Source organism: Mustelus asterias, chromosome 31 (assembly GCF_964213995.1).
Source record: "Mustelus asterias chromosome 31, sMusAst1.hap1.1, whole genome shotgun sequence".
In the NCBI taxonomy this organism is placed as follows: domain Eukaryota; kingdom Metazoa; phylum Chordata; class Chondrichthyes; order Carcharhiniformes; family Triakidae; genus Mustelus; species Mustelus asterias.
Window position 1 is genome coordinate 20,779 of NC_135831.1, and position 27,209 is coordinate 47,987.

The following is a 27,209-nucleotide window of genomic DNA, read 5'->3' on the forward strand; positions in this document are numbered from 1 at the left end:
AAAAAGCCCAAAGAGCCAAGACCAAAGCGGCAAATTCAATGTTGTTGTCTTCCATCGATCGCAAACCGGTGAGTATCAGCGATGTTAAAGTGTAACTAACTTGCCAAATTCTCCGCGGCTGCTCTGCTTTTATCTCAGTGAAGTAGTTTCACCACTTGAATTCTGGCGCCCGCATTCCTGGCACAGTAAGGGGGGGAGGGGGGTTAAAACCTTACAAAAGTCACATCTGGGGACTGCTGTAGGACATGGCTAAAGTGTGGGAATGTTTTGACAGAGGAAGAAGGATGTCAAGGTTAATGATGCTGGCTAATGTGTGTCCCAGAACAGGAACCTTGGGAGAGTGGAAGGACCTCAATGGAACCACCATTCAGTAATGGCTACTTACTCAATAAAAGATACATTTATAATGTCCAGGGATAATAAATTCTTCAGGAGGAATTTGATTAGTAAGTTTGTGGACGACACAAAGGTTGGTGGATTTGCGGATAGCGATGAGGACCATCAGAGGATACAGCAGGATATAGATCGGTTGGAGACTTGGGCGGAGAGATGGCAGATGGAGTTTAGGCAAAGGGATCTGGGTGTATAGGTATACAGATCACTGAAAGTGGCAATGCAGGTGAATCATAGAATCATAGAAACCCAACAGTGCAGAAAGAGGCCATTCGGCCCATCGAGTCTACACCGATCACAATCCCACCCAGGCCCCACCCCCATATCCCTACATATTTACCCGCTAATCCCTCTAACCTACGCATCTCAAGACACTAAGGGGCAATTTTAGCACAGCCAATCAACCGAACCTGCACATCTTTGGACTGTGGGAGGAAACCGGAGCACCCGGAGGAAACCCACGCAGACACGAGGAGAATGTGCAAACTCCACACAGACAGTGACCCAAGCCGGGGATCGAACCCAGGTCCCTGGAGCTGTGAAGCAGCAGTGCTAACCACTGTGCTACCGTGCCGCCCTTCTCCACCAGGTGGAGAAGGTAGTCAAGAAGGCATACGGCATGCTTGCCTTCATCGGCCGGGGCATTGAGTTTAAAAATTGGCAAGTCATGTTACAGCTTTATAGAATCTTAGTTAGGCCGCACTTGGAATATAGTGTTCAATTCTGGTCGCCACGCTACCAGGAGGATGTGGAGGCTTTGGAGAGGGTACAGAAAAGATTTACCAGGATGTTGCCTGGTATGGAGGGCATTAGCTATGAGGAGAGGTTGGAGAAACTTGGTTTGTTCTCACTGGAACGACGGAGGTTGAGGGGGAGACCTGATAGAAGTCTATAAGATTATGAGAGGGATGGACAGAGTGGATAGTCAGAAGCTTTTTCCCAGGGTGGAAGAGTCAATTACTAGGGGGCACAGGTTTAAGGTGCGAGGGGCAAGGTTTATCATAGAATCATAGAATCCTTACAGTGCAAAAGGAGGCCATTCGGCCCATCGAGTCTGCACCGACCACAATCCCACCCAGGCCCTACCCCCACATATTTTACCCGCTAATCCCTCTAACCTACGCATTCCAGGACACTAAGGGCAATTTTTAGCATGGCCAATCAACCTAACCCGCACATCTTTGGACTGTGGGAGGAAACCGGAGCACCCGGAGGAAACCCACGCAGACACGAGGAGAATGTGCAAACTCCACACAGACAGTGACCCGAGCCGGGAATCGAACCCAGGTCCCTGGAGCTGTGAAGCAGCAGTGCTAACCCACTGTGCTACCGTGCCGCCCCGTTTAAAGGAGATGTACGAGGCAGATTTTTTACACAGAGAGTAGTGGGTGCCTGGAACTCGTTGCCGGGGGAGGTAGTGGAAGCGGATACGGTCGTGACCTTTAAGGGGCGTCTTGACAAGTACATGAATAGGATGGGAATAGAGGGATATGGTCCCCGGAAGGGTAGGGGGTTTTAGTTAAGTCGGGCAGCATGGTCGGTGCAGGCTTGGAGGGCCGAAGGGCCTGTTCCTGTGCTGTAATTTTCTTTGTTCTTTGAAGTCAGGTAAAGATTCTGATAGTTAAAAAAGAGGAATTGACGGCCATGCAAGGAAGACTTTTTTTATTCATTCCTGGGACATGGGCGTCGCTGGCTGGCCAGCATTTATTACCCCATCCCTAATTGTCTTTGGAATTAAAAGTCTAATGATGTCCATTGTGGGAAAACCCCATCTGGTTCACTAACTTCCTTTAGGGAAGGAAATCTGCCGTCCTTACCCGGTTTGGCCTACATGTGACTCCAGAGCCACAGCAATGTGGTTGACTCTCAACTGCCCTCTGAAATGGCTGAGTGAGGCACACAGTTCAGGAATGTGCCTTTGCAAAGAAGGTTCTGGGGGGAAATAGAGTCATAGAGGTTTACAGCATGGAAACAGGCCCTTCGGCCCAACTTGTCCATGCCGCTCTTTTTTTTAAAAACCACTAAGCTAGTCCCAATTGACCGCATTTGGCCCATATCCCTCTATACCCATCGTACCCATGTAACTATCTAAATGCTTTTTAAAAGATAAAATTGTACCCGCCTCTACTACTACCTCTGGCAGCTTGTTCCAGACACTCACCACCAATTGCCCCTCTGGACCCTTTTGTATCTCTCCCCCTCACCTTAAACCTATGCCCTCTAGTTTTAGACTCCCTTACCTTTGGGAAAAGAGATGCTGTGGTATTTGCCGAGGTTCATTCCGGGCAGCTCCGTGACGCAGGACTCTGTGCTCCACGGGCTGGGATGGCACGGTGGGTTAGCTCTGCTGCCTCACAGCGCCAGGGACCCGGGTTCGATTCCTGGCCTCGGGTCACTGTTTGTGCGGAGTCTGCACGTTCTCCCCGTGTCTGCATGGATTTCCTCCGGGTGCTCCGGTTTCCTCCCACCGTCCGAAAGGCGTGCTGGTTAGGTGGATTGGCCATGCTAAATTGCCCCTAGTATCAGGAGGATTAGGAGGGTAAATCTATGGGGTTATGGGGATAGGGCCTGGGTGGGATTGTGGCTGGTGCAGACCCGATGGGCCGAATGGATTCCTTCTGCACTGTCGGGATTCTATGTCATGATGTGGAGATGCCGGCGTTGGACTGGGGTAAGCACAGTAAGAAGTCTCACAACACCAGGTTAAAGTCCAACAGGTTTATTTGGTATCAAATACCATAAGCTTTCGGAGCACTGCTCCTTCGTCAGATGGAGTGGATATCTGCTCTCAAACAGGGCACAGACACAGAAATCAAGTTACAGAATACTAATTAGAATGCGAATCTCTAAAGCCAGCCAGGTCTTAAAGGTACAGATAATGTGGGTGGAGGGAGCATTAAACACAGGTTAAAGAGATGCGTATTGTCTCCAGACAGAACAGCTAGTGAGATTCTGCAAGTCCAGGAGACAAGCTGTGGGAGTTACTGATAATGTGACATAAATCCAACATCCCGGTTTAGGCCGTCCTCATGTGTGTGGAACTTGGCTATCAGTTTCTGCTCAGCGACTCTGCGCTGTCGTGTGTCGTGAAGGCCGCCTTGGAGAACGCTTACCTGAAGATCCAAGGCTGAATGCCCGTGACTGCTGAAGTGCTCCCCCACAGGAAGAGAACAGTCTTGCCTGGTGATTGTCGAGCGGTGTTCATTCATCCGTTGTCGTAGCGTCTGCATGGTTTCCCCAATGTACCATGCCTCGGGACATCCTTTCCTGCAGCGTATCAGGTAGACAACGTTGGCCGAGTTGCAAGAGTAGGTACCGTGTACCTGGTGGATGGTGTTCTCACGTGAGATGATGGCGTCCATGTCGATGATCCGGCACGTCTTGCACGCAGGGGTGTACACCGCACCAAACCTCAGCTGCTGCTGGAGGGTCATCAACTCGGTGCAAGACACCCTTTGGTCTGTCTGAAACCTGTTGATCTTCCAGTGCAAAGGTCCAGACCTTCCTGTCCTCCAGCAATGTGGTTGACTCTCAACTGCCCTCTGAAATGGCTGAGTGAGGCACACAGTTCAGGAATGTGCCTTTGCAAAGAAGGTTCTGGGGAGAGATAGAGTCATAGAGGTTTTCAGCATGGAAACAGGCCCGAGTGTTGCAGACTGGTACATTCCAAGGTCCAGGACTACGGGCTGAGGGACGCTCTCAAGCTGGGGTCATCCCCTCTGTCAAGGCACAATGGGGAAAGGCCACTGTGTAAGGCCCTTCAACCAATGTAGAGCGAGGGGCTAGTAACTGGGTAAACCCACTCAGACTGTGTGTAACTATATTGAAGCTTCACAGAGTGCAACACGACCAATGTGTATGGTTTGTAATGAATCAACTTTGTAATGAAAGTATTGAAATATATGTAATGTTTGCATTACGGAACTGAAGCGCTTCAGAGTGCATTAAATCCCTGGGGAAAATGTGAATGACTTTACTGTTATAATAATTGGTAATGTCTTGCAATATGTCCTTCAGACTTTGTATCAATAAAGTTTATTTTTGCAAAATAAATAAGGGATGGGCAATAAATGATGTACCAGCCGGCGACACCCCACATCCCATGAAAGAATTTTTTTAAAATGTGATACTTATACGATAAGTAAAGTTTCCAGACCACGTAATAGAACAGAGAGTATAGAAAGTGGCAGGAATCTAACCTCAGGCAGAGCAGAAAAGGTGAGAAGGGAGGACTGAGGGTGTTGTACCTCAATGCCAGGGCGGCACGGTAGCACAGTGGTTAGCACTGCTGCTTCACAGCTCCAGGGTTCCGGGTTCGATTCCCGGCTCGGGTCACTGTCTGCGTGGAGTTTGCACATTCTCCTTGTGTCTGCGTGGGTTTCCTCCGGGTGCTCCGGTTTCCTCCCACAGTCCAAAGATGTGCGGGTTAGGTTGATTGGCCAGGTTAAAAAAAATTGCCCCTTAAAGTCCTGGGATGTGTAGGTTAGAGGGATTAGCGGGTAAAATATGTGGGGGTAGGGCCTGGGTGGGATTGTGGTCGGTGCAGACTCGATGGGCCGAATGGCCTCCTTCTGCACTGTAGGGTTTCTATGATTTCTATGATTTCTTGATCCACTGGAGCAAGCTGAGAGGGGTGATTGAAAAGCAGCAGTGCTGGTAAGAGATTAATTGGATTAATTGAATTGTTTATTTATTTAATTAGTCAGCTAGTGTGTGTATTTTTTTGGCCTTTACTTTAACAGCAGTTTTTCAAGTTTAAAGTGAAAACTAGAAGTGGGCAGCAAAGGAGTCTGGGAAGGGTTTTTATTTTAACTTTAAAAGTCAGTTACCTGGGTGGTTCCCCCTCAGTAGTAGTTTTTTTTTCTCTCGGGCCCCTAGCCCTATAAATTGGTGCAGAGGAGATACCCGATCCTCTACACTGGTAGAGGATCCCACCCTTCCATCCTCCTCTAACCTAATTATAAGTGTGGGGAAGTTTTTTGTTTTCTTTTTTTCTTGCTGGTAATGGCTTCAGGGATGGCAGTTCAGGCAGTATGCTGCATCTCCTGTGGGATGTATGTGGTGAGGAAATCCAGTAGTGTTTCAGGAGATTTTAGTTGTAAGAAGTGCATTAGATTGCAGCTTCTGGAGGAGCGTGTAAAGGAGCTGGAGGGGGAGGTAGAGGAACTCCGCATAATTCGGGAGGCGGAGGTGGAAGTTGATAGGAGTTATAGAGAAATAGTAACTCCTAGAAATGAGGCTTGGGTCAATGCCAGGAGGAGGGGTAAGAAGCAATCGGGAAGACAATCCCCTGGGGCGGTTCCCCTCCATAATAGGTTTTCGGTGCTGGAGGCTACAGTTGAGGAGGAATCAACTGAGCATAGAGAGCAGATCTCTGGGGGTGAGCCGAGTGAGAAAGCTCAGGTGGTTAGGGGCTGTAAAAGACTGGGCCTTGTGATTGGGGACTCCACAATTAAGGGGACTGATAGGAGGGTCGGAACTAAAGGTAGGGACTCAGGGTTGGTGTGTTGCCTACCAGGGGCTGGGGTCCGGGATGTGTCTGACAGGGTATTCAGGACTCTTAGGGGGGAGGGAGATAAACCACAAGTTATTGTACATGTGGGGACACACGACATAGGGAGGATAGGGGAAGGGGATATTAGGCAGGGATTTATGGAGTTGGGGTGGAAACTAAAGGCCAAGACTGACAGAGTGGTTATCTCTGGACTCTTGCCTGTACCACGGGATAGTTTAGAGAGGAATAGGGAGAGGGAAGGTTTGAATTCATGGCTGAGGGGATGGTGCAGGAGGGAGGGGTTCAGGTACTTAAGCAATTGGGGCTCGTACTGGGGAAGGTGTGACCTCTATGAGAAGGATGGTCTACACCTTAATCAGAAGGGGACCAATATCCTGGGGGGTAAATTTGCTAAGGCCATGCAGGGAGGTTTAAACTGATTCGGGGGGGGGGAGGGATCCTGAGTAGTGGGGCTGAAAGTGAGGGATGCATGGATGGGGACTGCAATGCACGGCATTGCAGAGGTGGGGTGGAGCAGGGTTTGAAATGTGTATACTTCAATGCCAGGAGTATTCGCAATAAAGTGGGTGAACTTGCAGCGTGGATCAGTACCTGGGACTTCGATGTTGTGGCTATTTCAGAGACATGGATAGAGCAGGGGCAGGAATGGATGCTGCAGGTCCCGGGGTTCAAATGTTTTAGTCGAAGTAGGGAAGGAGGTAGAAGAGGGGGAGGGGTAGCATTATTGGTCAGAGATTGTATCACAGTGTCAGAGAGGAGGTTTGATGAGGACTTATCTGTTGAGGTAGTATGGGCGGAGATTAGAAATAGGAGAGGAGAGGTCACCCTGTTGGGAGTCTTTTATAGACCTCCTAAAAGTTCTAGAGAGGTTGAGGAAAGGATTGCGGAGTCAATCCTGCTTAGGAGTGAAAGTAATAGGGCAATTGTTATGGGGGATTTTAACTTGACTAATATTGACTGGAATTGTTATAGCTCTAGCTCGTTAGAGGGGTCAGTTTTTGTTCAAAGCGTGCAGGAAGGTTTTTTGACTCAGTATGTAGACAGGCCAACTAGAGGTGAGGCTATATTGGATCTGGTGCTGGGAAATGAGCCAGACCAGGTGCTAGACTTGGAAGTTGGTGTGCATTTTGGTGATAGTGACCACAATTCGGTTACATTCACCTTAATGATGGAAAGGGATAGGCATGAACCTCGGGCCAGTGGTTTTAGCTGGGGGAAGGGTAATTATGAGGCTATTAGGAGAGAATTAGGAAACATAGGTTGGACTAGGAGATTACAGGGACTGGGAACGTCCGACATGTGGAGTTTTTTCAAGGAGCAGCTACTGCGAGTCTGTGATAGGTATGTCCCTGTCAGGCAAGGAGGAATTGGTAGGGCTAGGGAACCGTGGTGCACCAAAAAAGTTTCTTTGTTGGTTAAAAAGAAAAAGGAGGCTTATGTTCGGATGAGACGTGAGCACTCGGGTAGTGCACTAGAAAGCTTTAGATTGGCTAAGAGGGAGTTGAAGAGCGAGCTTAGAAGGGCTAAAAGGGGACATGAGAAGACTTTGGCGGATAGGGTTAAAGAGAATCCTAAGGCGTTCTATAGGTATGTCAAGAACAGAAGGTTGGTTAGGGCAAGTTTAGGGCCAGTTATAGATGGCAGAGGGAAGTTATGTGTGGAACCGGAGGAGATTGGTGAAGCATTGAACCAATATTTCTCTTCGGTGTTCACGCAAGGGGACATGAATATAGCTGAGGAGGACACTGGGTTGCAAGGGAGTAGAATAGACAGTATTACAGTTGATAAGGAGGATGTGCAGGATATTCTGGAGGGTCTGAAAATAGATAAATCCCCTGGTCCGGATGGGATTTATCCAAGGATTCTCTGGGAGGCAAGAGAAGTGATTGCAGAGCCTCTGGCTCTGATCTTCAGGTCGTCGTTGGCCTCTGGTATAGTACCAGAAGATTGGAGGTTAGCGAATGTTGTCCCATTGTTTAAGAAGGGGAACAGAGACTTCCCCGGGAATTATAGACCGGTGAGTCTCACTTCTGTTGTCGGCAAGATGTTGGAAAAAATTATAAGGGATAGGATTTATAGTTATTTGGAGAGTAATGAATTGATAGGTGATAGTCAGCATGGTTTTGTGGCAGGTAGGTCGTGCCTTACTAACCTTATTGAGTTTTTTGAGAAAGTGACCAAGGAGGTGGATGGGGGCAAGGCAGTGGACGTGGTATATATGGATTTTAGTAAGGCGTTTGATAAGGTTCACCATGGTAGGCTTCTGCAGAAAATGCAGATGTATGGGATTGGGGGTGATCTAGGAAATTGGATCAGGAATTGGCTAGCGGATAGGAAACAGAGGGTGGTGGTTGATAGTAAATATTCATCATGGAGTGCGGTTACAAGTGGTGTACCTCAGGGATCTGTTTTGGGGCCACTGCTGTTTGTAATATTTATTAATGATCTGGATGAGGGTATAGTTGGGTGGATTAGCAAATTTGCTGATGACACCAAAGTCGGTGGTGTGGTAGACAGTGAGGAAGGGTGTCGTAGTTTGCAGGAAGACTTAGACAGGTTGCAAAGTTGGCCCGAGAGGTGGCGGATGGAGTTTAATGCGGAGAAGTGTGAGGTAATTCACTTTGGTAGGAATAACAGATGTGTTGAGTATAGGGCTAACGGGAGGACTTTGAATAGTGTGGAGGAGCAGAGGGATCTAGGTGTATGTGTGCATAGATCCCTGAAAGTTGGGAATCAAGTAGATAAGGTTGTTAAGAAGGCATATGGTGTCTTGGCGTTTATTGGTAGGGGGATTGAATTTAGGAGTCGTAGCGTTATGTTGCAACTGTACACAACTCTGGTGCGGCCGCACTTGGAGTACTGTGTGCAGTTCTGGTCCCCACATTACAGGAAGGATGTGGAGGCTTTGGAGAGGGTGCAGAGGAGGTTTACCAGGATGTTGCCTGGTATGGAGGGGAGATCCTATGAGGAGAGGCTGAGGGATTTGGGATTGTTTTCGCTGGAAAGGCGGCGGCTAAGAGGGGATCTTATTGAAACATATAAGATGATTAGAGGTTTAGATAGGGTGGATAGTGATAGCCTTTTTCCTCTGATGGAGAAATCCAGCACGAGGGGGCATGGCTTTAAATTGAGGGGGGGTAGTTATAGAACCGATGTCAGGGGTAGGTTCTTTACCCAGAGGGTGGTGAGGGATTGGAATGCCCTGCCAGCATCAGTAGTAAATGCGCCTAGTTTGGGGGCGTTTAAGAGATCCGTAGATAGGTTCATGGACGAAAAGAAATTGGTTTAGGTTGGAGGGTCACAGTTTTTTTTTTTAACTGGTCGGTGCAACATCGTGGGCCGAAGGGCCTGTTCTGCGCTGTAATGTTCTATGTTCTATGTTCTATGTTCTATGAATGTGTGCAGGAAGGACAGGGAGGGAGGCAAGAGAGGGGGGGGAGTGGCACTGTTGATCAGGGATAGTGTCACGGCTGTAGAGAAGGTGGACGCCGTGGAGGGACTGACTACGGAATCTCTGTGGGTGGAGGTTAGGAATAGGAAGGGGTCGGTAACTTTGCTGGGTGTTTTCTATAGGCCGCCCAATAGTAACAGAGATGTTGAGGAGCAGATGGGGAAACAGATCCTGGAGAGATGTAGGAATAACAGAGTTGTCGTGATGGGAGATTTTAATTTCCCAAACATAGATTGGAATATCCCTAGGGCTAGGGGTTTGGATGGAGAGGAGTTTGTTAGGTGTGTCCAGGAGAGTTTCCTGACACAGTATGTGGATAAGCCTACTAGAGGAGAGGCTGTTCTTGATCTGGTGCTGGCTAATGAACCTGGACAGGTGGAGGATCTCTCGGTGGGTGAACATCTTGGGGATAGCGATCATAATTCTATCTCCTTCACGATAGCATTGGAAAGAGATAGGGTCAGGCAGGCTAGGAAAGTGTTTCTCTGGAGTAAAGGGAAATACAGTGTCATCAGGGAGGAAATTAGACGGGTAAATTGGAAGGAGGCATTCTTGGGGAAAAGTACCGAAGGAAAGTGGAGGATTTTCAAGGAATGTTTGTCTGGAGCTCTGCATGACAACGTTCCGATGAGACAGGGGGGTGTTGGTAGGGTACGGGAACCGTGGTGCACGAAGGTTGTGATGAACCTGGTAAATAAGAAAAGAGAGGCGTACAGAAGGTTCAGAGAGCTAGGAGGTGTTAAGGATTTAGAGGAGTATACGGGATGTAGGAAGGAGCTTAAGAAGGAAATTAGGAGAGCGAGAAGGGGTCATGAGAAGACCTTGGCGGGTAAGATTAAGGAGAATCCCAAGGCTTTCTACAAATATGTCAAGAGTAAAAGGATGAGATGTGAAGGCATAGGACCCTTAAAAGGTGAAGGGGGAAAAGTTTGTGCGGAACCGTTAGAAATGGCGGAGGTGCTTAATGAATACTTTACCTCGGTATTCACGGTGGAAAGGGATCTGGGTGGTTGTACTGCTGGATTGCGGAGGACAGAAAGGATCGAGCATGTGGACATAAAGAAAGAGGATGTGTTGGAACTATTGAATGGCATCAAGGTTGGTAAGTCGCCGGGACCGGATGGGATGTACCCCAGGTTACTGTGGGAGGCGAGGGAGGAGATTGCGGAGCCTTTGGCGATGATCTTTGCATCGTCGATGGAGACGGGAGAGGTTCCGGAGGATTGGAGGATTGCGGATGTGGTCCCTATATTCAAGAAAGGGAACAGGGACAGCCCGGGAAATTACCGACCGGTGAGTCTAACCTCAGTGGTTGGTAAGTTGATGGAGAGGATCCTGAGAGACAGGATTTATGATCATCTAGAGAAGTTTAGTATGATCAAAAGTAGTCAGCACGGCTTTGTCAGGGGCAGGTCGTGCCTTACGAGCCTGGTTGAGTTCTTTGAAAATGTGACCAAGCACATTGACGAAGGAAGAGCGGTGGATGTGGTCTATATGGACTTCAGCAAAGCGTTCGATAAGGTCCCCCATGCAAGGCTTCTTGAGAAAGTGAGAGGGCATGGGATCCAAGGGGCTGTTGCCTTGTGGATCCAGAACTGGCTTGCCTGCAGAAGGCAGAGAGTGGCTGTGGAGGGGTCTTTCTCTGCATGGAGGTCAGTGACCAGTGGAGTGCCCCAGGGATCTGTTCTGGGACCCTTGCTGTTTGTCATTTTCATAAATGACCTGGATGAGGAAGTGGAGGGATGGGTTGGTAAGTTTGCTGACGACACCAAGGTAGGTGGTGTTGTGGATAGTTTGGAGGGATGTCAGAAGTTGCAGCGAGACATAGATAGAATGCAAGACTGGGCGGAGAAGTGGCAGATGGACTTCAACCCGGATAAGTGTGTAGTGATCCATTTTGGCAGATCCAATGGGATGGAGCAGCAGTATAAAATGAAGGGTACCATTCTTAGCAGTGTAGAGGATCAGAAGGACCTTGGGGTCCGGGTCCATAGGACTCTTAAATCGGCCTCGCAGGTGGAGGATGCGGTCAAGAAGGCGTATGGCGTACTAGCCTTCATTAATCGAGGGATTGAGTTTAGGAGTCGGGAGATAATGCTGCAGCTTTATAGGACCCTGGTTAGACCCCACTTGGAGTACTGCGCGCAGTTCTGGTCACCTCATTACAGGAAAGATGTTGAAGCCATTGAAAGGGTGCAGAGGAGATTTACAAGGATGTTGCCTGGATTGGGGGGCATGCCTTATGAGGATAGGTTGAGGGAGCTTGGTCTCTTCTCCCTGGAGAGACGAAGGATGAGAGGTGACCTGATAGAGGTTTACAAGATGTTGAGGGGTCTGGATAGGGTGGACTCTCAGAGGCTATTTCCAAGGGCTGAAATGGTTGCTACGAGAGGACACAGGTTTAAGGTGCTGGGGGGTAGGTACAGGGGGGATGTCAGGGGTAAGTTTTTCACTCAGAGGGTGGTGGGTGAGTGGAATCGGCTGACGTCGGTGGTGGTGGAGGCAAACTCGTTGGGGTCTTTTAAGAGACTTCTGGATGAGTACATGGGATTTAATGGGATTGAGGGCTATAGATAGGCCTAGAGGTGGGGATGTGATCGGCGCAACTTGTGGGCCGAAGGGCCTGTTTGTGCTGTGACTTTCTATGTTCTATGTTCTATGTATACGGAACAAGGTAAATGAGCTTGTTGCGCACATTGAAATTGGCCGGTACGATGTTGTGGGCGTCACAGAGACGTGGCTGCAAGGGGATCAGGGCTGGGATCTAAATATCCAAGGATAGGTGTCCTATCGGAAGGACAGGCAGATGGGAAAAGGGGGCGGGGTTGCATTGTTAGTAAGGAATGAAGTTAAACTGATAGCAAGAAGTGATATAGGATCAGCAGGCATAGTATCTCTGTGGGTAGAGTTGAGGAATCGCAAAGGTAAAAAGACCCTGATGGGAGTTATGTACCGGCCCCCAAGCAGTCGTCAGGATGTGGGGCAGAAAATAAATCAGGAGGTACAAAAGGCAATATTACAATAATCATGGGGGATTCAATATGCAGGTGGACTGGGAAAATCAGGTAGGTAGTGGATCCCAAGAAAAGGAATTTGTGGAATGTCTAAGAGATGTTTTTTTGGAGCAGCTTGTGACAGAGGCTACTGGGGAACAGGCAATTCTGGATTTGGTGATGTGTAATGATGTGGAGATGCCGGCGTTGGACTGGGGTAAACACAGTAAGAAGTTTAACAACACCAGGTTAAAGTCCAACAGGTTTATTTGGTAGCAAAAGCCACACAAGCTTTCGGAGCTCTATAAGCCCCAATGAAGGGGCTTAGAGCTCCGAAAGCTTGTGTGGCTTTTGCTACCAAATAAACCTGTTGGACTTTAACCTGGTGTTGTTAAACTTCTTACGATGTGTAATGAGGCAGACTTGATTAGGGAACTTAAGGTGAAGGAATCCTTAGGGAGCAGTGACCACAATATAATAGAATTTACTCTGCAGTTTGAGGGGGAGAAACTGGAATCAGATGTAACAGTATTACAATTAAATAAAGGTAACGACAAAGACATGAGGGAGAAGCTGGTCAGAGTTGATTGGAAAGGGAGCCGAGCAGGAAAGACTGTGGAACAGCAATGGCAGGGGTTTTTGGGGGTTATTCGGGAGGCAGAACAGAAATTCTTCCCAAGGAGGAGGAAACACGCTGAGGGGAGGACGGGGCATCCATGGCTGACGAGGGAAGTCAAGGACAGCATAAAAGCAAAAGAAAAAGCAGACAAAATGGCAAGGATTAGTGGGAAGCCAGAGGATTGGGAAGCCTCCAAAAGCGAGCAGAGGACAACTAAAAAGGCAATAAGGGGGGAGATGATGAAATATGAGTGTAAGCTAGCTAGTAATATAAAAGAAGATAGGAAGAGTTTTTTTCAATATATAAAAGGCAAGAGAGAGGCACAAATAGACATTGGACCACTGGAAAATTAGGCTGGAGGAGGATTAATCGGAAACAAAGCAATGGCAGAGGAACTGAATAGTTACTTTGCATCAGTCTTCATGGTTGAAGACACCAGTGGGATGCCAGAGCTCCAGGAGAATCATGGGGCACAGGTGAGTGTAGTGGCCGTCACTAAGGAGAAGGTTCTGGGGAAACTGAAAGGTCTGAAGGTGGATAAATCACCTGGACCGGATGGACTGCACCCCAGGATTCTAAAAGAGATAGCTGAGGAAATTGTGGAGGCATTGGCGGTGATCTTTCAGGAATTACTGGAGGCAGGGAGGGTCCCAGAGGACTGGAAAGTAGTGAATGTAACACCACTGTTTAAGAAGGGAGGGAGGCAGCAGATGGGACATTATAGACCAGTTAGCCTGACTTCAGTCATTGGCAAGATTTTAGAGTCCATTATTAAAGATGAGATCGCAGAGTACTTGGAAGTGCACGATAAAGTAAGACTGAGTCAGCACGGCTTTGTCAAGGGGAGGTCATGTCTGACAAATCGGTTCGAGTTCTTTGAGGAGGTAACAAGGAAGTTAGATAAAGGAGAACCAGTGGACCTGATTTATTTAGATTTCCAGAAGGCCTTCGACAAGGTGCCACATCGGAGACTGTTAAATAAGTTAAGAGCCCATGGTGTTAAGGGTAAGATCCTGGCATGGATAGAGGATTGGCTGACTGGCAGAAGGCAGGGAGTGGGGATAAAGGGGTCTTTCTCAGGATGGCAGCTGGTGACTAGTGGTGTGCCTCAGGGGTCGGTGCTGGGACCACAACTTTCCACAACATACATTAACGATTTGGAGGAAGGAACTGAAGGCACTGTTGCTAAGTTTGCAGATGATACAAAGATATGTAGAGGGACAGGTAGTATTGAGGAAGCAGGGGGGCTGCAGAAGGACCTGGACAGGATAGGAGAGTGAGCAAAGAAGTGGCAGATGGAATACAATGTGGAAAAGTGTGAGGTTATGCACTTTGGAAGGAGGAATGGAGGCATAGACTATTTTCTAAATGGGAAAATGCTTAGGAAATAAGAAACACAAAGGGACTTGGGAAGTCATTGTTCAAGATTCTCTTAAGGTTAACGTGCAGGTTCAGTCGGCAGTTAGGAAGGCAAATGCAATGTTAGCATTCATGTTGAGAGGGCTAGAATACAAGAGCAGGGATGGACTCCTGAGGCTGTATAAGGCCCCATTTGGAGTATTGGGAGCAGTTTTGGGCCCCGTATCTAAGGAAGGATGTGCTGGCCTTGGAAAGGGTCCAGAGGAGGTTCACAAGAATGATGCCAGGAATGAAGAGCTTGTCGTATGAGGAATGGTTGAGGATTCTGGGTCTGTACTCGATGGAGTTTAGAAGGATGAGGGGGGGGGGGATCTTATTGAAACTTACAGGATACTGCGAGGCCTGGATAGAGTGGACGTGGAGAGGATGTTTCCACTAGTAGGAAAAACTAGAACCAGAGGGCACAACCTCAGGCTAAAGGGACGATCCTTTAAAACAGAGATGAGGAGGAATTTCTTCAGCCAGAGAGTGGTGAATCTGTGGAACTCTTTGCCGCAGAAGGCTGTGGAGGCCGGGTCATTGAGTGTCTCTAAGACAGAGATAGATAGGTTCTTGATTAATAAGGAGATCAGGGGTTATGGGGAAAAGGCAGGAGAACGGGGATGAGGAATAAGTCAGCCAAGATTGAATGGTGGAGCAGATTCGATGGGCCGAGTGGCCTCATTCTACTGCTATGTCTTATAGTTTTATGGTCTTACGATAATGTTTAAAATTTATTTATTAGTGTCACAAGTAGGCTTACATTAACACTGCAATGAAATTACTGTGAAAATTCCCTAGTCCCGGGATGGCACAGTGGTTCACACTGCTTCCTCACAGCACCAGTGACCTGGGTTCAATTCCAACCTCAGCTCACTGTCTGTGCGGAGTCTGCACCTTCTCCCTGTGCCTGCATAGGTTTCCTCCGAGAGCTCTGGTTTCCTCCAACAGTCCAAAGATGTGCGGGTTGGGTGGATTAGCCATGCTAAATTGCCCCCTTTCAGGGGGATTAGCAGGGTAAATGTGTGGGGTTACAGTGACAGGGTGCGGTTGTGGTTGGTGCAGACTTGATGGGCCAAATGGCCTCCTTCTTCACTGTAGGGATTCTATGATCTATGAATCAGGTTGATACCGGAGATGAGGGGTTTGGATTATGAGGAGAGGCTGAGGAGATTGGGTTTGTACTCGTTGGAGTTTAGAAGGATGAGGGGGGATCTTATGGAGACTTATAAGATAATGCGGGGGCTGGATAGGGTGGAGGCGGAGAGATTCTTTCCACTTAGTAAGGAAGTTAAAACTAGAGGACACAGCCTCAAAATAAAGGGGGGTCGGTTTAAGACAGAGTTGAGGAGGAACTTCTTCTCCCAGAGGGTGGTGAATCTCTGGAATTCTCTGCCCACTGAGGTGGTGGAGGCTACCTCGCTGAATATGTTTAAAGCGCGGATGGATGGATTCCTGATCGGTAAGGGAATTAAGGGTTATGGGGATCAGGCGGGTAAGTGGTACTGATCCACGTCAGATCAGCCATGATCTTATTGAATGGCGGGGCAGGCTCGAGGGGCTAGATGGCCTACTCCTGCTCCTATTTCTTATGTTCTTATGTTCTTATGATTCTATAGTCACCACACTCCGGGTGCACTGAGGGAGGATTTAGCATGGCCAATGCACCTAACCAGCACGCCTTTCAGGGAGAACATGCAGACTCTGCACAGACAATGACCCAAGCCAGGAATCAAACCCAGGTCCCTGGCAGTGTGAGGCAGCAACGTTAACCCACTGTGTCACTGTGCCTTGATTCTGAATGTATAAGAATTAATATATTTAGCAGGGGATTGAGTTTGAGAACGAGAGAATTAAACCATGAAAATGTAACTGGTTTGATTAAAAAGTGTGCAGACAACACAAAGGTTGGTGGATTTGCGGATAGCGATGAGGACCATCAGAGGATACAACAGGATATAGGTTGGAGACTTGGTTGGAGAGATGGCAGATGGAGTTAAGTTAGTTAAGTCGGGCAGCATGGTTGGTGCAGGCCTGGAGGGCCGAAGGGCCTGTTCCTGTGCTGTAATTTTCTTTGTTCTTTGTTCAGTGCCCCGGCTGATGAAGGCAAGCATGCCGTATGTTTTCTTGACTACCTTCTCCACCTGCATTGCCACTTTAAGTGACCTGCGTACCTGTACACCCAGATCCCTCTGCCTATCAATGCTCTTAAGGGTTCTGCCATTTACTGTATATTTCCTTTCTGTATTAGACCTTCCAAAATGCATTACCTCACATTTGTCCGGATTAAACTCCATCTGCCATCTCTCCGCCCAAGTCTCCAACTGATCTATATCCTGCTGCATCCTCTGATGTTCCTCATCGCTATCCGCAAATCCACCAACCTTTGTGTCGTCCGCAAACTTACTCATCAAACCTCTTATATTTCCTCCAAATCATTTATATATATTACAAACAGCAAAGGTCCCAGCACTGATCCCTGAGGAATGCCACTTGTCACAGCCCTCCATTCAGAAACGCACCCTTCCACTGCTACCCTCTGTCTTCTTTGACCGAGCCAGTTTTGTATCCACTCTGCCAGCTCACCTCTGATCCCATGCGACTTCACCTTCTGCACCAGTCTGCCATGAGGGACCTTGTCAAAGGCCTTACTGAAGTCCATGTAGACAACATCCACTGCCCTCCCCTCATCAATCATCTTCGTCACTTCCTCAAAAAACCCGATCAAGTTTGTGAGACACGACCTCCCCTTCACAAAGCCATGTTGCCTCTCACTAATACGTCCACTTATTTCCAAGTGGGAATAAATCCTGTCTCGAAGAATCCTCTCCAATAATTTCCCTACCACTGATATAAGGCTCACCGGCCTGTAATTACCTGGATTATTCTTGCTACCCTTCTTAAACAAAGGAACAACATTGGCTATTCTCCAATCCTCTGGGGTCATGATGTGGAGATGCCGGCGTTGGACTGGGGTGAACACAGTAAGAAGTCTCACAACACCAGGTTAAAGTCCAACAGGTTTATTTGGTAGCAAACACCATTAGCTTTCGGAGCGCTGCTCCTTCGTCAGATGGAGTGGAAATCTGCTCTCAAACAGGGCACAGAGACACAAAATCAAGTTACAGAATACTGATTAGAATGCGAATCCCTACAACCAGCCAGATCTTAAAGATACAGACAATGTGGGTGGAGGGAGCATTCAACACAGGTTAAAGAGATGTGTATTGTCTCCAGACAGGACAGCCTGCAAGTCCAGGAGGCAAGCTGGGGCGCCCCTAACACTAAGTGAGCCCCAGTGGTGAAGAAGGCATTCAGCATGCTTGGTTTCATAGAACATAGAACAGTACAGCACAGAACAGGCCATCGGTCAGAACATTGAATACAGGAGTTGGGACGTCTTGTTGAAGTTGTACAAGACATTGGTGAGGCCACACTTGGAATACTGTGTACAGTTCTGGTCACCCTATTATAGAAAGGATATTATTGAACTAGAAAGAGTGCAGAAAATATTTACTAGGATGCTACCCGGACTTGATGGTTTGAGTTATAAGGAGAGGCTGAATAGACTGGGATTTATTTCTCTGGAGCGTAGGATGCTGAGGGGTGACCTTATAGAGGTCTATAAAATAATGAGGGGCACAGATCAGCCAGATAGTCAATATCTTTTCCCAAAGGTAGGGGAGTGTAAAACTAGAGGGCATAGCTTTAAGGTGAGAGGGGAGAGATACAAAAGTGTCCAGAGGGGCAATTTTTTCACACAGAGGGTGGTGAGTGTCTGGAACAAGCTGCCAGAGGTAGTAGTAGAGGCGGGTACAATTTTGTCTTTTAAAAAGCATTTAGACAGTTACATGGGTACGATGGGTATAGAGGGATATGAGCCAAACGCGGGCAATTGGGATTAGTTTAGGGAGTTAAAAAAAAAAGGATGGCATGGACAAGTTGGGCCGAAAGGCCTGTTTCCATGCTGTAAACCTCTCTGACTCTATGACTCTAATATAGTGGAAGTTAAAGTCTCCCACCACAACAACCCTGTTACTTTGCCTATATATCTGTTCCTCTATTTACTGCTGGGTGGCCTATAACAAACCCCCAACATTGTGACTACACCCTTCCTATTCCGGAGCTCTACTCATATTGCCCCACTGTATGAGCCCTCCGAGGTGTCCTCCCACAGTACATAGAACATAGAACATAGAACATTACAGCGCAGTACAGGCCCTTCGGCCCTCAATGTTGCGCCGACCAGTGAAACCAATCTAAAGCCCATCTAACCTACACTATTCCAATATCATCCATATGTTTATCCAGTAACCATTTAAATGTCCTTAATGTTGACGAGTCCACTACTGCTGCAGGCAGGGCATTCCACGCCCTTACTACTCTCTGAGTAAAGAACCTACCTCTGACATCTGTCCTATATCTCTCACCCCTCAATTTAAAGCTATGTCCCCTCGTGCTAGCCATCACCATCCGAGGAAAAAGGCTCTCAGCATCCACCCCATCTAATCCTCTGATCATCTTGTATGCCTCCATTAAGCCACCTCTTAACCTTCTTCTCTCCAACGAAAACAACCTCAAGTCCCTCAGCCTTTCCTCATACGATCTTCCCACCATACCAGGCAACATCCTGGTAAATCTCCTCTGCACCCTTTCCAATGCTTCCACATCCTTCCTATATTGCGGTGACCTGAACTGTACGCAATACTCCAAGTGCGGCCGCAGCAGAGTTTTGTACAGCTGCAACATGACCTCCTGGCTCCGAAACTCAATCCCTCTACCAATAAAAGCTAACACTCCGTACACCTTCTTAACAACCCTATCAACCTGGGTGCCAACTTTCAGGGATCTATGCACACGGACACCGAGATCTCTCTGTTCATCCACACCACCAAGTATCTTACCATTAGCCCAGTACTCTGTATTCCTGTTACTCCTTCCACTTTTCCACATTGAACTCCATTTGCCACTTCTCAGCCCAGCTCTGCAGCTTATCTATGTCCCTCTGTAACCTGCCACTTCCCTCCGCACTGTCAACAACTCCACCGACTTTAGTGTTATCCGCAAATTTACTAATCCATCCTTCTACGCCCTCATCCAGGTCATTTATAAAAATGACAAACAGCAGTGGCCCCAAAACAGATCCTTGCGGTACACCACTAGTAACTGAACTCCAGGATGAACATTTCCCATCAACCACCACCCTCTGTCTTCTTACAGCTAGCCAATTCCTGATCCAAACCACTAAATCACCCTCAATCCCATGCCTCTGTATCTTCTGCAATAGCTTACCGTGGGGAACCTTATCAAACGCTTTACTGAAATTCATATACACCACATCAACTGCTTTACCCTCATCCACCTCTTTGGTCACCTTCTCAAAGAACTCAATAAGGTTTGTGAGGCACGACCTACCCTTCACAAAACCGTGCTGACTATCCCTAATCAAATTATTCCTTTCTCGATGAATATAAATACTACCTCTTATAATCCTTTCCAAAACTTTGCCCACAACAGAAGTAAGGCTCACCGGTCTATAATTACCAGGGTTGTCTCAACTCCCCTTCTTGAACAAGGGGACAACATTTGCTATCCTCCAGTCTTCTGGCACTGTTCCTGTAGACAATGACGACACAAAGATCAAAGCCAAAGGCTCTGCAATCTCCTCCCTAGCCTCCCAGAGAATCCTAGGATAAATCCCATCCGGCCCAGGGGACTTATCTATTTTCACACTTTCCAGAATTGCTAACACCTCCACCTTATTAACCTCAATCCCGTCTAGTCCAATAGCCTGTATCACAGCTGTGATATTCTCCTTAACCAACAGTGCAACTCCCCCACCCGTTTTACATCCCCCTCTATCCCACCTGAAACATCTGTATCCTGGAATGTTAAGCTACCAATCCTGTCCTTCCCTTAACCAAGTCTCTGTAATGGCAACAACATCATAGTTCCAAGTACTAATCCAAGCTCTAAGTTCATCTGCCTTACCTGTTACACTTCTTGCATTGAAACAAATGCACTTCAGTCCACCAGACCCTCTCTGATTAGCAACCCCACCCTGCCTGCTGTTTCTCTGGGTCTTACTGGCCCTACTCTCTGGTTCCCCTTCAGCTAATTCACCTTTGCTTTGGTTCCCACCCCCCTGCAAAACTAGTTTAAATCCTCCCGTGTGACACTGGCAAACCTCCCGGCCAGAATATTTGTGCCCCTCCAGTTTCGATGCAACCTGTCCTTCTTGTACAGGTCCCATCTGCCCCGGAAGAGATCCCAATGGTCCAGATATCTGAAACCCTCCCTCCTACACCAGCTGTGTTGAGCTGCACTATCTGCCTATTCCTCGCCTCACTGACACGTGGCACAGGGAGTAATCCTGAGATTACAACCCTAGAGTTCCTGCTTTTAAACTTTCTACCTAACTCCCTAAACTGCTGCTGCAGGACCTCATCACTCTTCCTGCCTATGTCGTTAGTACCAATATGTACCACGACCTCTGGCTGTTCACCCTCTCCCTTCAGAATGCTTTCTGTCCGTTCAGAGATATCCTGGATCCTGGCACCAGGGAGGCAACATCCCATCCTGGAGTCTCTTTCAAGTCCACAGAAATGCCTGTCTGCACCCTGTGGTGAACCATCGTTGGTTCCCACTAGATAGTTCTGAGCCATGGTCTGGCCAGTACTACGAGTATGTATATATGTTGCTGTTGGGGTTAGGGATGGGTTGTTCTACTTGTTGCTGTTGGGGTTAGGGTTGGGCTGTTACACCTGTATTATAGTTATTATGGTACATCCCAGTCGGGCTCCACCTCCTGGGAGAGGTATAAAGGTCACTGCTCTGTCTGGGACCCCTCAGTCTGGGATTGTGTACTATACATGGTAGCTTCGTTGTAATAGTAAATAAAATTGATGCGCGTTATCACACACGAGACTTGAGATGCTCAAGGAAATAAAGGCTTTTATTTACTATTACAACGAAGCTGTAAAAACAGGTTTATTTGGTAGCACGAGCTTTCGGAGCGCTGCTCCTTCTTCAGGTGAGCACATATAGGCACAGACTCAATTTACATGATAATGGTTGGAATGCAAGTCTTTACAGGTAATCAAGTCTTAAAGGTACAGACAATGTGAGTGGAGAGAGGGTTAAGCACAGTTAGTGAGATTTTGCAAGTCCAGGCAAGTGGTGGGGGTGACAGTGTGGCATGAACCCAAGATCCCGGTTGATGCCGCCCTCATGTGTGCGGAACTTTTAGATTTGACAAAGGATCATTTGGACTCGAAACTTCAGCTCTTTTCTCTCCTTACAGATGCTGCCAGACCTGCTGAGATTTTCCAGCGTTTTCTCTTTGGGTTTCGGATTCCAGCATCGGCAGTATTTTATTCACTGTCAATGTGTGATGTTGTACACTGTGTTTCCCGCGATCGGTGTGTCAACACCATATACCTGCAGTTGAAACCCTGTGTCTCTGAGTCAAGTGATTCAGCTTTCTCTACCCTAACCCTAACCCTGTTCATTAACAAAACCAGTTGAGTCACTGTTGCAACAAGCTGGAACGTTCTAGCCTTGCTGGGTTGTTGATGAGTGAGGTGTTTATTGGAAACTTTGCAGCGGGATTTTGAGACCTGCCTTCCTGCTCAGAGATCATTCACACAGAGCTCTCAATGCAAACCTTCACAAAACAGCTCTGCCAAACTGGTTAGGACTTGTCAAACTTCTTGGAATTTTCAAATTCCCCCTCAGATTTACCAAATATGGATTGATTTGAACTGCAAAACTGGCCACTGCGCCCCCACCCGCCCCCACCAGCCCCCACCCCCTCTCGGCTATTTCACCTCCCTCCACCAACCTATCTCAGACTTGTCCCTCCCTCACATTGGACTGCAAGCACTCAGTATAAAGGCAAGCGGAGGTACTGTGAGCAGCACTGCATCAGAATGTCTGTGACTTATGAGGTTACGGTGGCCACCGGGGGCTCGATCCAAGCTGGCACCATCGATAAGATTTCTGTGTCGCTGGTGGGCTCCCTGAGCAACTCAGACAAGTTTCGGATCTGGACCCTGTTCAATTTAAGCCCTGGTTCTGTAAGTATTCCTCCCCAGGCTGAGTTAGTTTTGGGCTATCCAGTTGTTTTTCTTGATGTGGGAGCTGTTATTGTGTCTCCGAGGTTTTTGGATGTTTTCCCTCACTCGGTAACACACCAAGTGTAGGTTTCACAGACCCCCCACCCCCCCCCACCCCTCTCCCGCAATGACACAGAGAGAATGAGTGATGGTGCAGAGGTCCCGGCGGCTGGTGCCATTCAGAGAGTGATTGGGATTGAACGCGGTGCGAGGCGCAGTGACTTCAGATTCGCAGAATCGTAGGATCCCTGCAGTGCAAAAAGGGTCCATTCAGCCTATCCAACCTGCGCTGACTCGCTGAAAGAGCATCCCAAACCCTATCCCAGTAACACCGCATAATTACCCCACTAATTACCCCACTAATCCCCCTAACCCGCACATCTTTGAACAGAAAGGGGTAATTTAGCATGGCCAATCCCCCTAACCCGCACATCTTTGAACAGAAAGGGGTAATTTAGCATGGCCAATCCACCTAACCTGCACATCTTTGGACACTAAGGGGCAATTTAGCATGGCCAATCCACCTAACCTGCACATCTTTGGACACTAAGGGGCAATTTAGCATGGCCAATCCACCTAACCTACACATCTTTGGACAGTAAGGGGTAATTTAGCATGGCCAATCCCCCTAACCTACACATCTTTGGACAGTAAGGGGTAATTTAGCATGGCCAATCCCCCTAACCTACACATCTTTGGACACTAAGGGGTAATTTAGCATGGCCAATCCCCCTAACCTACACACCTTTGGACACTAAGGGGCAATTTAGCATGGCCAATCCCCCTAACCCGCACATCTTTGAACAGTAAGGGGTAATTTAGCATGGCCAATCCCCCTAACCCGCACATCTTTGGACACTAAGGGGCAATTTAGCATGGCCAATCCACCTAACCTACACATCTTTGGATACTAAGGGGCAAGTTAGCATGGCCAATCCACCTAACCTACACATCTTTGGATACTAAGGGGCAATTTAGCATGGCCAATCCACCTAACCTGCACATCCTTGGAGTGTGGGAGGAAACTGGAGCACCCGGAGGAAACCCACGCAGACACGGGGAGAACGTACAGACTCTGCACAGTCACCCTGAGGCTGGAATTGAACCCGGGTCCCTGGCGCAGTGCTAACCACTGTGCCACCGGACCGCCCGAAACTGTGGGAGCTAAACGCACACTGAGGGGATTTGGGGAAGGGATTCAGAGGGAGGAAGGTGTAAGAATGACGAGAAGGAGACTTTCCTCAGTTTCCATAGCGAGTAATTCCTGGAACAGGTTGCTAGACTGTCGCCGGGGCTTATAGCCTGAGGGGGGGTGGGGGATCGAGCGGGGGACACCGCTCCCTACATTGAGTGTTTGTTGACTGGGAGTCTCTCTCTCTCTCTTCCTGCAAGCCATGGGCGTGTTTTGAAGGATTTGACTCTCAACCTGTTTGGCCGCATCATGAACGCACCTTCCTTGGTGCCAATTCCTGGGGTGGGACTGGAAGTGGCAGCTCCTGGCTCAGCGACAGGCCCACTGCGTCACCAGACCTCCGTGAAGGAGAGCTTGGTGAATAAGGAATCCTTCCTCCCCTGCATTCCCCCGCCCGCCCCTGCTTATGCCAATCGAAAACTAACCGCCCGTTGTCATTTGTTTTTCATTTAGACCAAGACCATGAACATTGAAAGCGAAGATAACCTTGGAGAGATTCTGCTGGTGAAACTGTACAAAGATGCACGCTTGTTAATACCCGAGGACAGCTGGTATTGTCAATATGTCACTGTAAAAGCACCGAATAACGCAGTCCACAACTTCCCCTGCTACTCCTGGCTAGTGGGTGAGAGTAGTCTGACCGTCATTGAAGGAAAAGGTACAATTAAAGAATTTATATATAGACACATTCATAGAGTCATAGAGGTTTACAGCATGGAAACAGGCCCTTCGGCCCAACTTGTCCATGCCATCCTTTCAAGGAGGTTGGGTTTCCCATCACTGGTACAGCAGCCATTTCGCGAAGCCAATTCTCCCCCTCAATAATGAGAAGCTGAGGCTGGATGTTACTTATCCTGGTGCGTTCCCAGATTTCACTCAATGTCCGGTTGCAATGACCTCAATTTTTTGATTTGATTTATTATTGTCACATGTACTGGGACACAGTGAAAAGTATTGTTTCTTGCGCGCTATACAGACAAAGCATACCGTTCATAGAGTACATAGATTTGACTTATTATTGTCACATGTACTGGGATACAGTGAAAAATATTGTTTCTTGCGCGCTGTACAGACAAAGCATACCGTTCATAGAGTACATAGATTTGACTTATTATTGTCACATGTACTGGGATACAGTGAAAAATATTGTTTCTTGCGCGCTGTACAGACAAAGCATACCGTTCATAGAGTACATAGATTTGACTTATTATTGTCACATGTACTGGGATACAGTGAAAAATATTGTTTCTTGCGCGCTGTACAGACAAAGCATACCGTTCATAGAGTACATAGATTTGACTTATTATTGTCACATGTACTGGGATACAGTGAAAAATATTGTTTCTTGCGCGCTATACAGACAAAGCATACCGTTCATAGAGAAGGAAAGGAGAGAGTGCAGAATGTAGTGTTACAGTCATAGCTAGGGTGTAGAGAAAGATCAACTTAATGCGAGGTAGGTCTATTCAAAAGTCTGACAGCAGCAGGGAAGAAGCTGTTCTTGAGTCGGTTGGTACGTGATCTCAGACTTTTGTACCTTTTTCCCGAAGGAAGAAGGTGGAAGAGAGAATGTCCGGGGTGCGTGGGGGGTCCTTAATTATGCTGGCTGCTTTTCCCCGAGGCAGCGGGAAGTGTAGACAGAGTCAATGGATGGGAGGCTGGTTTGCGTGATGGATTGGGCTACATTCACGACCCTTTGTAGTTCCTTGCGGTCTTGGGCAGAGCAGGAGCCCCAGACCAAGCTGTGGTACACCCAGAAAGAATGCTTTCTATGGGGCATCTGTAAAAGTTGGTGAGAGTCGTAGCTGACACGCCAAATTTCCTTAGTCTTCTGAGAAAGTAGTGGGATCAGCTAACTCTCCCCTGCGCTGTTTAAACCCGTGGATATTAACCAGAAGTTGTGTAGACTAAAGCAGCCGACTATTTATGTACAGTGAAATGTACAACAAAAGCCGAAGGCCAACATTATAATCTTACAGTTTTATTGGGACAAGGAATTCTCGGTGAGAAATTGTGGGTGGGATCAGAGTTCACCAGGAGGGAGTGAGCGTGGAAAAATGTTCCAATCAGAGTTGGCGGGGGGGTGTGTGGGGAAGGCAAGGGAACTCAGTATGTTATTTTTCGGAGAGCTAGCAGCTGCCTGATGGGTGGAATGGCCTCTTTGTTTTCTGCAGAAATTGTATGATTGCCTTGAAATATGAGACATTTAATTACAACAAAGTCAGCAATTAATTTGTCCATTTTAATTACTTTTGATGCTGAGATGGAAACGCTCTCACCGCGGCACAGGATAGCACGGGGCGGCACGGCGGCACGGGGCGGCACGGTGACACGGGCAGCACGGCGGCACGGGGCGGCACGGCGGCACGGGGCGGCACGGCGGCACGGGGCGGCACGGTGACACGGGCAGCACGGCGGCACGGGGCGGCACGGTGACACGGGCAGCACGGGCAGCACGGGGCGGCACGGCGGCACGGGGCGGCACGGGGCGGCACGGCGGCACGGGGCGGCACGGCAGCACGGGGCGGCACGGCGGCACGGGGCGGCACGGTGACACGGGCAGCACGGCGGCACGGGGCGGCACGGTGACACGGGCAGCACGGGCAGCACGGGGCGGCACGGCGGCACGGGGCGGCACGGTGACACGGGCAGCACGGCGGCACGGGGTGGCACGGTGACACGGGCAGCACGGTGGCACGGGGTGGCACAGGGGTGGCACAGGGGCGGCACGGTGACACGGGCAGCACGGGGCGGCACGGCGGCACGGGGCGGCACGGCAGCACGACGGCACGGGGCGGCACGGCAGCACGACGGCACGGGGCGGCACGGGCAGCATGGGGCGGCACGGGCAGCATGGGGCGGCACGGCAGCACGACGGCACGGCGGCACGGGGCTGCACGGTGACACGGGCAGCACGGCGGCACAGGCAGCACGGGGCGGCACGGTGACACGGGCAGCACGACGGCACGGGGCGGCACGGCAGCACGGGGCGGCACGGCGGCACGGGGCTGCACGGTGACACGGGCAGCACGGCGGCACGGGCAGCACGGTGGCACAGGGGTGGCACAGGGGTGGCACGGTGACATGGGGCGGCACGGGCAGCACGGTGACACGGGCAACACGGTGGCACGGTGACATGGGGTGGCACAGGGGTGGCACAGGCAGCACGGTGACACGGGTAACACGGTGGCACGGTGACACGGGCAGCACGGGGCGGCACGGCAGCACGGGGCGGCACGGGGCTGCACGGTGACACGGGCAGCACGGGGCGGCACGGCAGCACGGGGCGGCACGGGGCTGCACGGTGACACGGGCAGCACGGGGCGGCACGGCGGCACGGGGCTGCACGGTGACACGGGCAGCACGGGGCGGCACGGCAGCACGGGGCGGCACGGGGCTGCACGGTGACACGGGCAGCACGGGGCGGCACGGCAGCACGGGGCGGCACGGGGCTGCACGGTGACACGGGCAGCACGGGGCGGCACGGCGGCACGGGGCGGCACAGGGGTGGCACAGGGGTGGCACAGGGGT

The 27,209-nt window shown here is 49.2% G+C and overlaps 1 protein-coding gene across 2 annotated transcripts in view; it reads left to right on the forward strand.

Moving 5' to 3' along the window:
* The window catches only part of LOC144481747 (polyunsaturated fatty acid lipoxygenase ALOX15B-like), a 132,132-nt gene that overhangs the window by 17,191 nt on the left and 87,732 nt on the right, over positions 1–27,209 (forward strand). Inside the window, exons 1-2 of one of the 2 annotated variants that reach the window (XM_078200894.1) lie at positions 22,226–22,447; positions 24,132–24,336. In XM_078200894.1, coding sequence (XP_078057020.1) covers positions 22,301–22,447; positions 24,132–24,336 — 352 coding nt within the window. In that variant the 5' untranslated portion in view covers positions 22,226–22,300. Of the gene's footprint in view, positions 1–22,225; positions 22,448–24,131; positions 24,337–27,209 lie in introns of those variants that run through there. The other variant, XM_078200895.1, reaches the window with a different exon arrangement.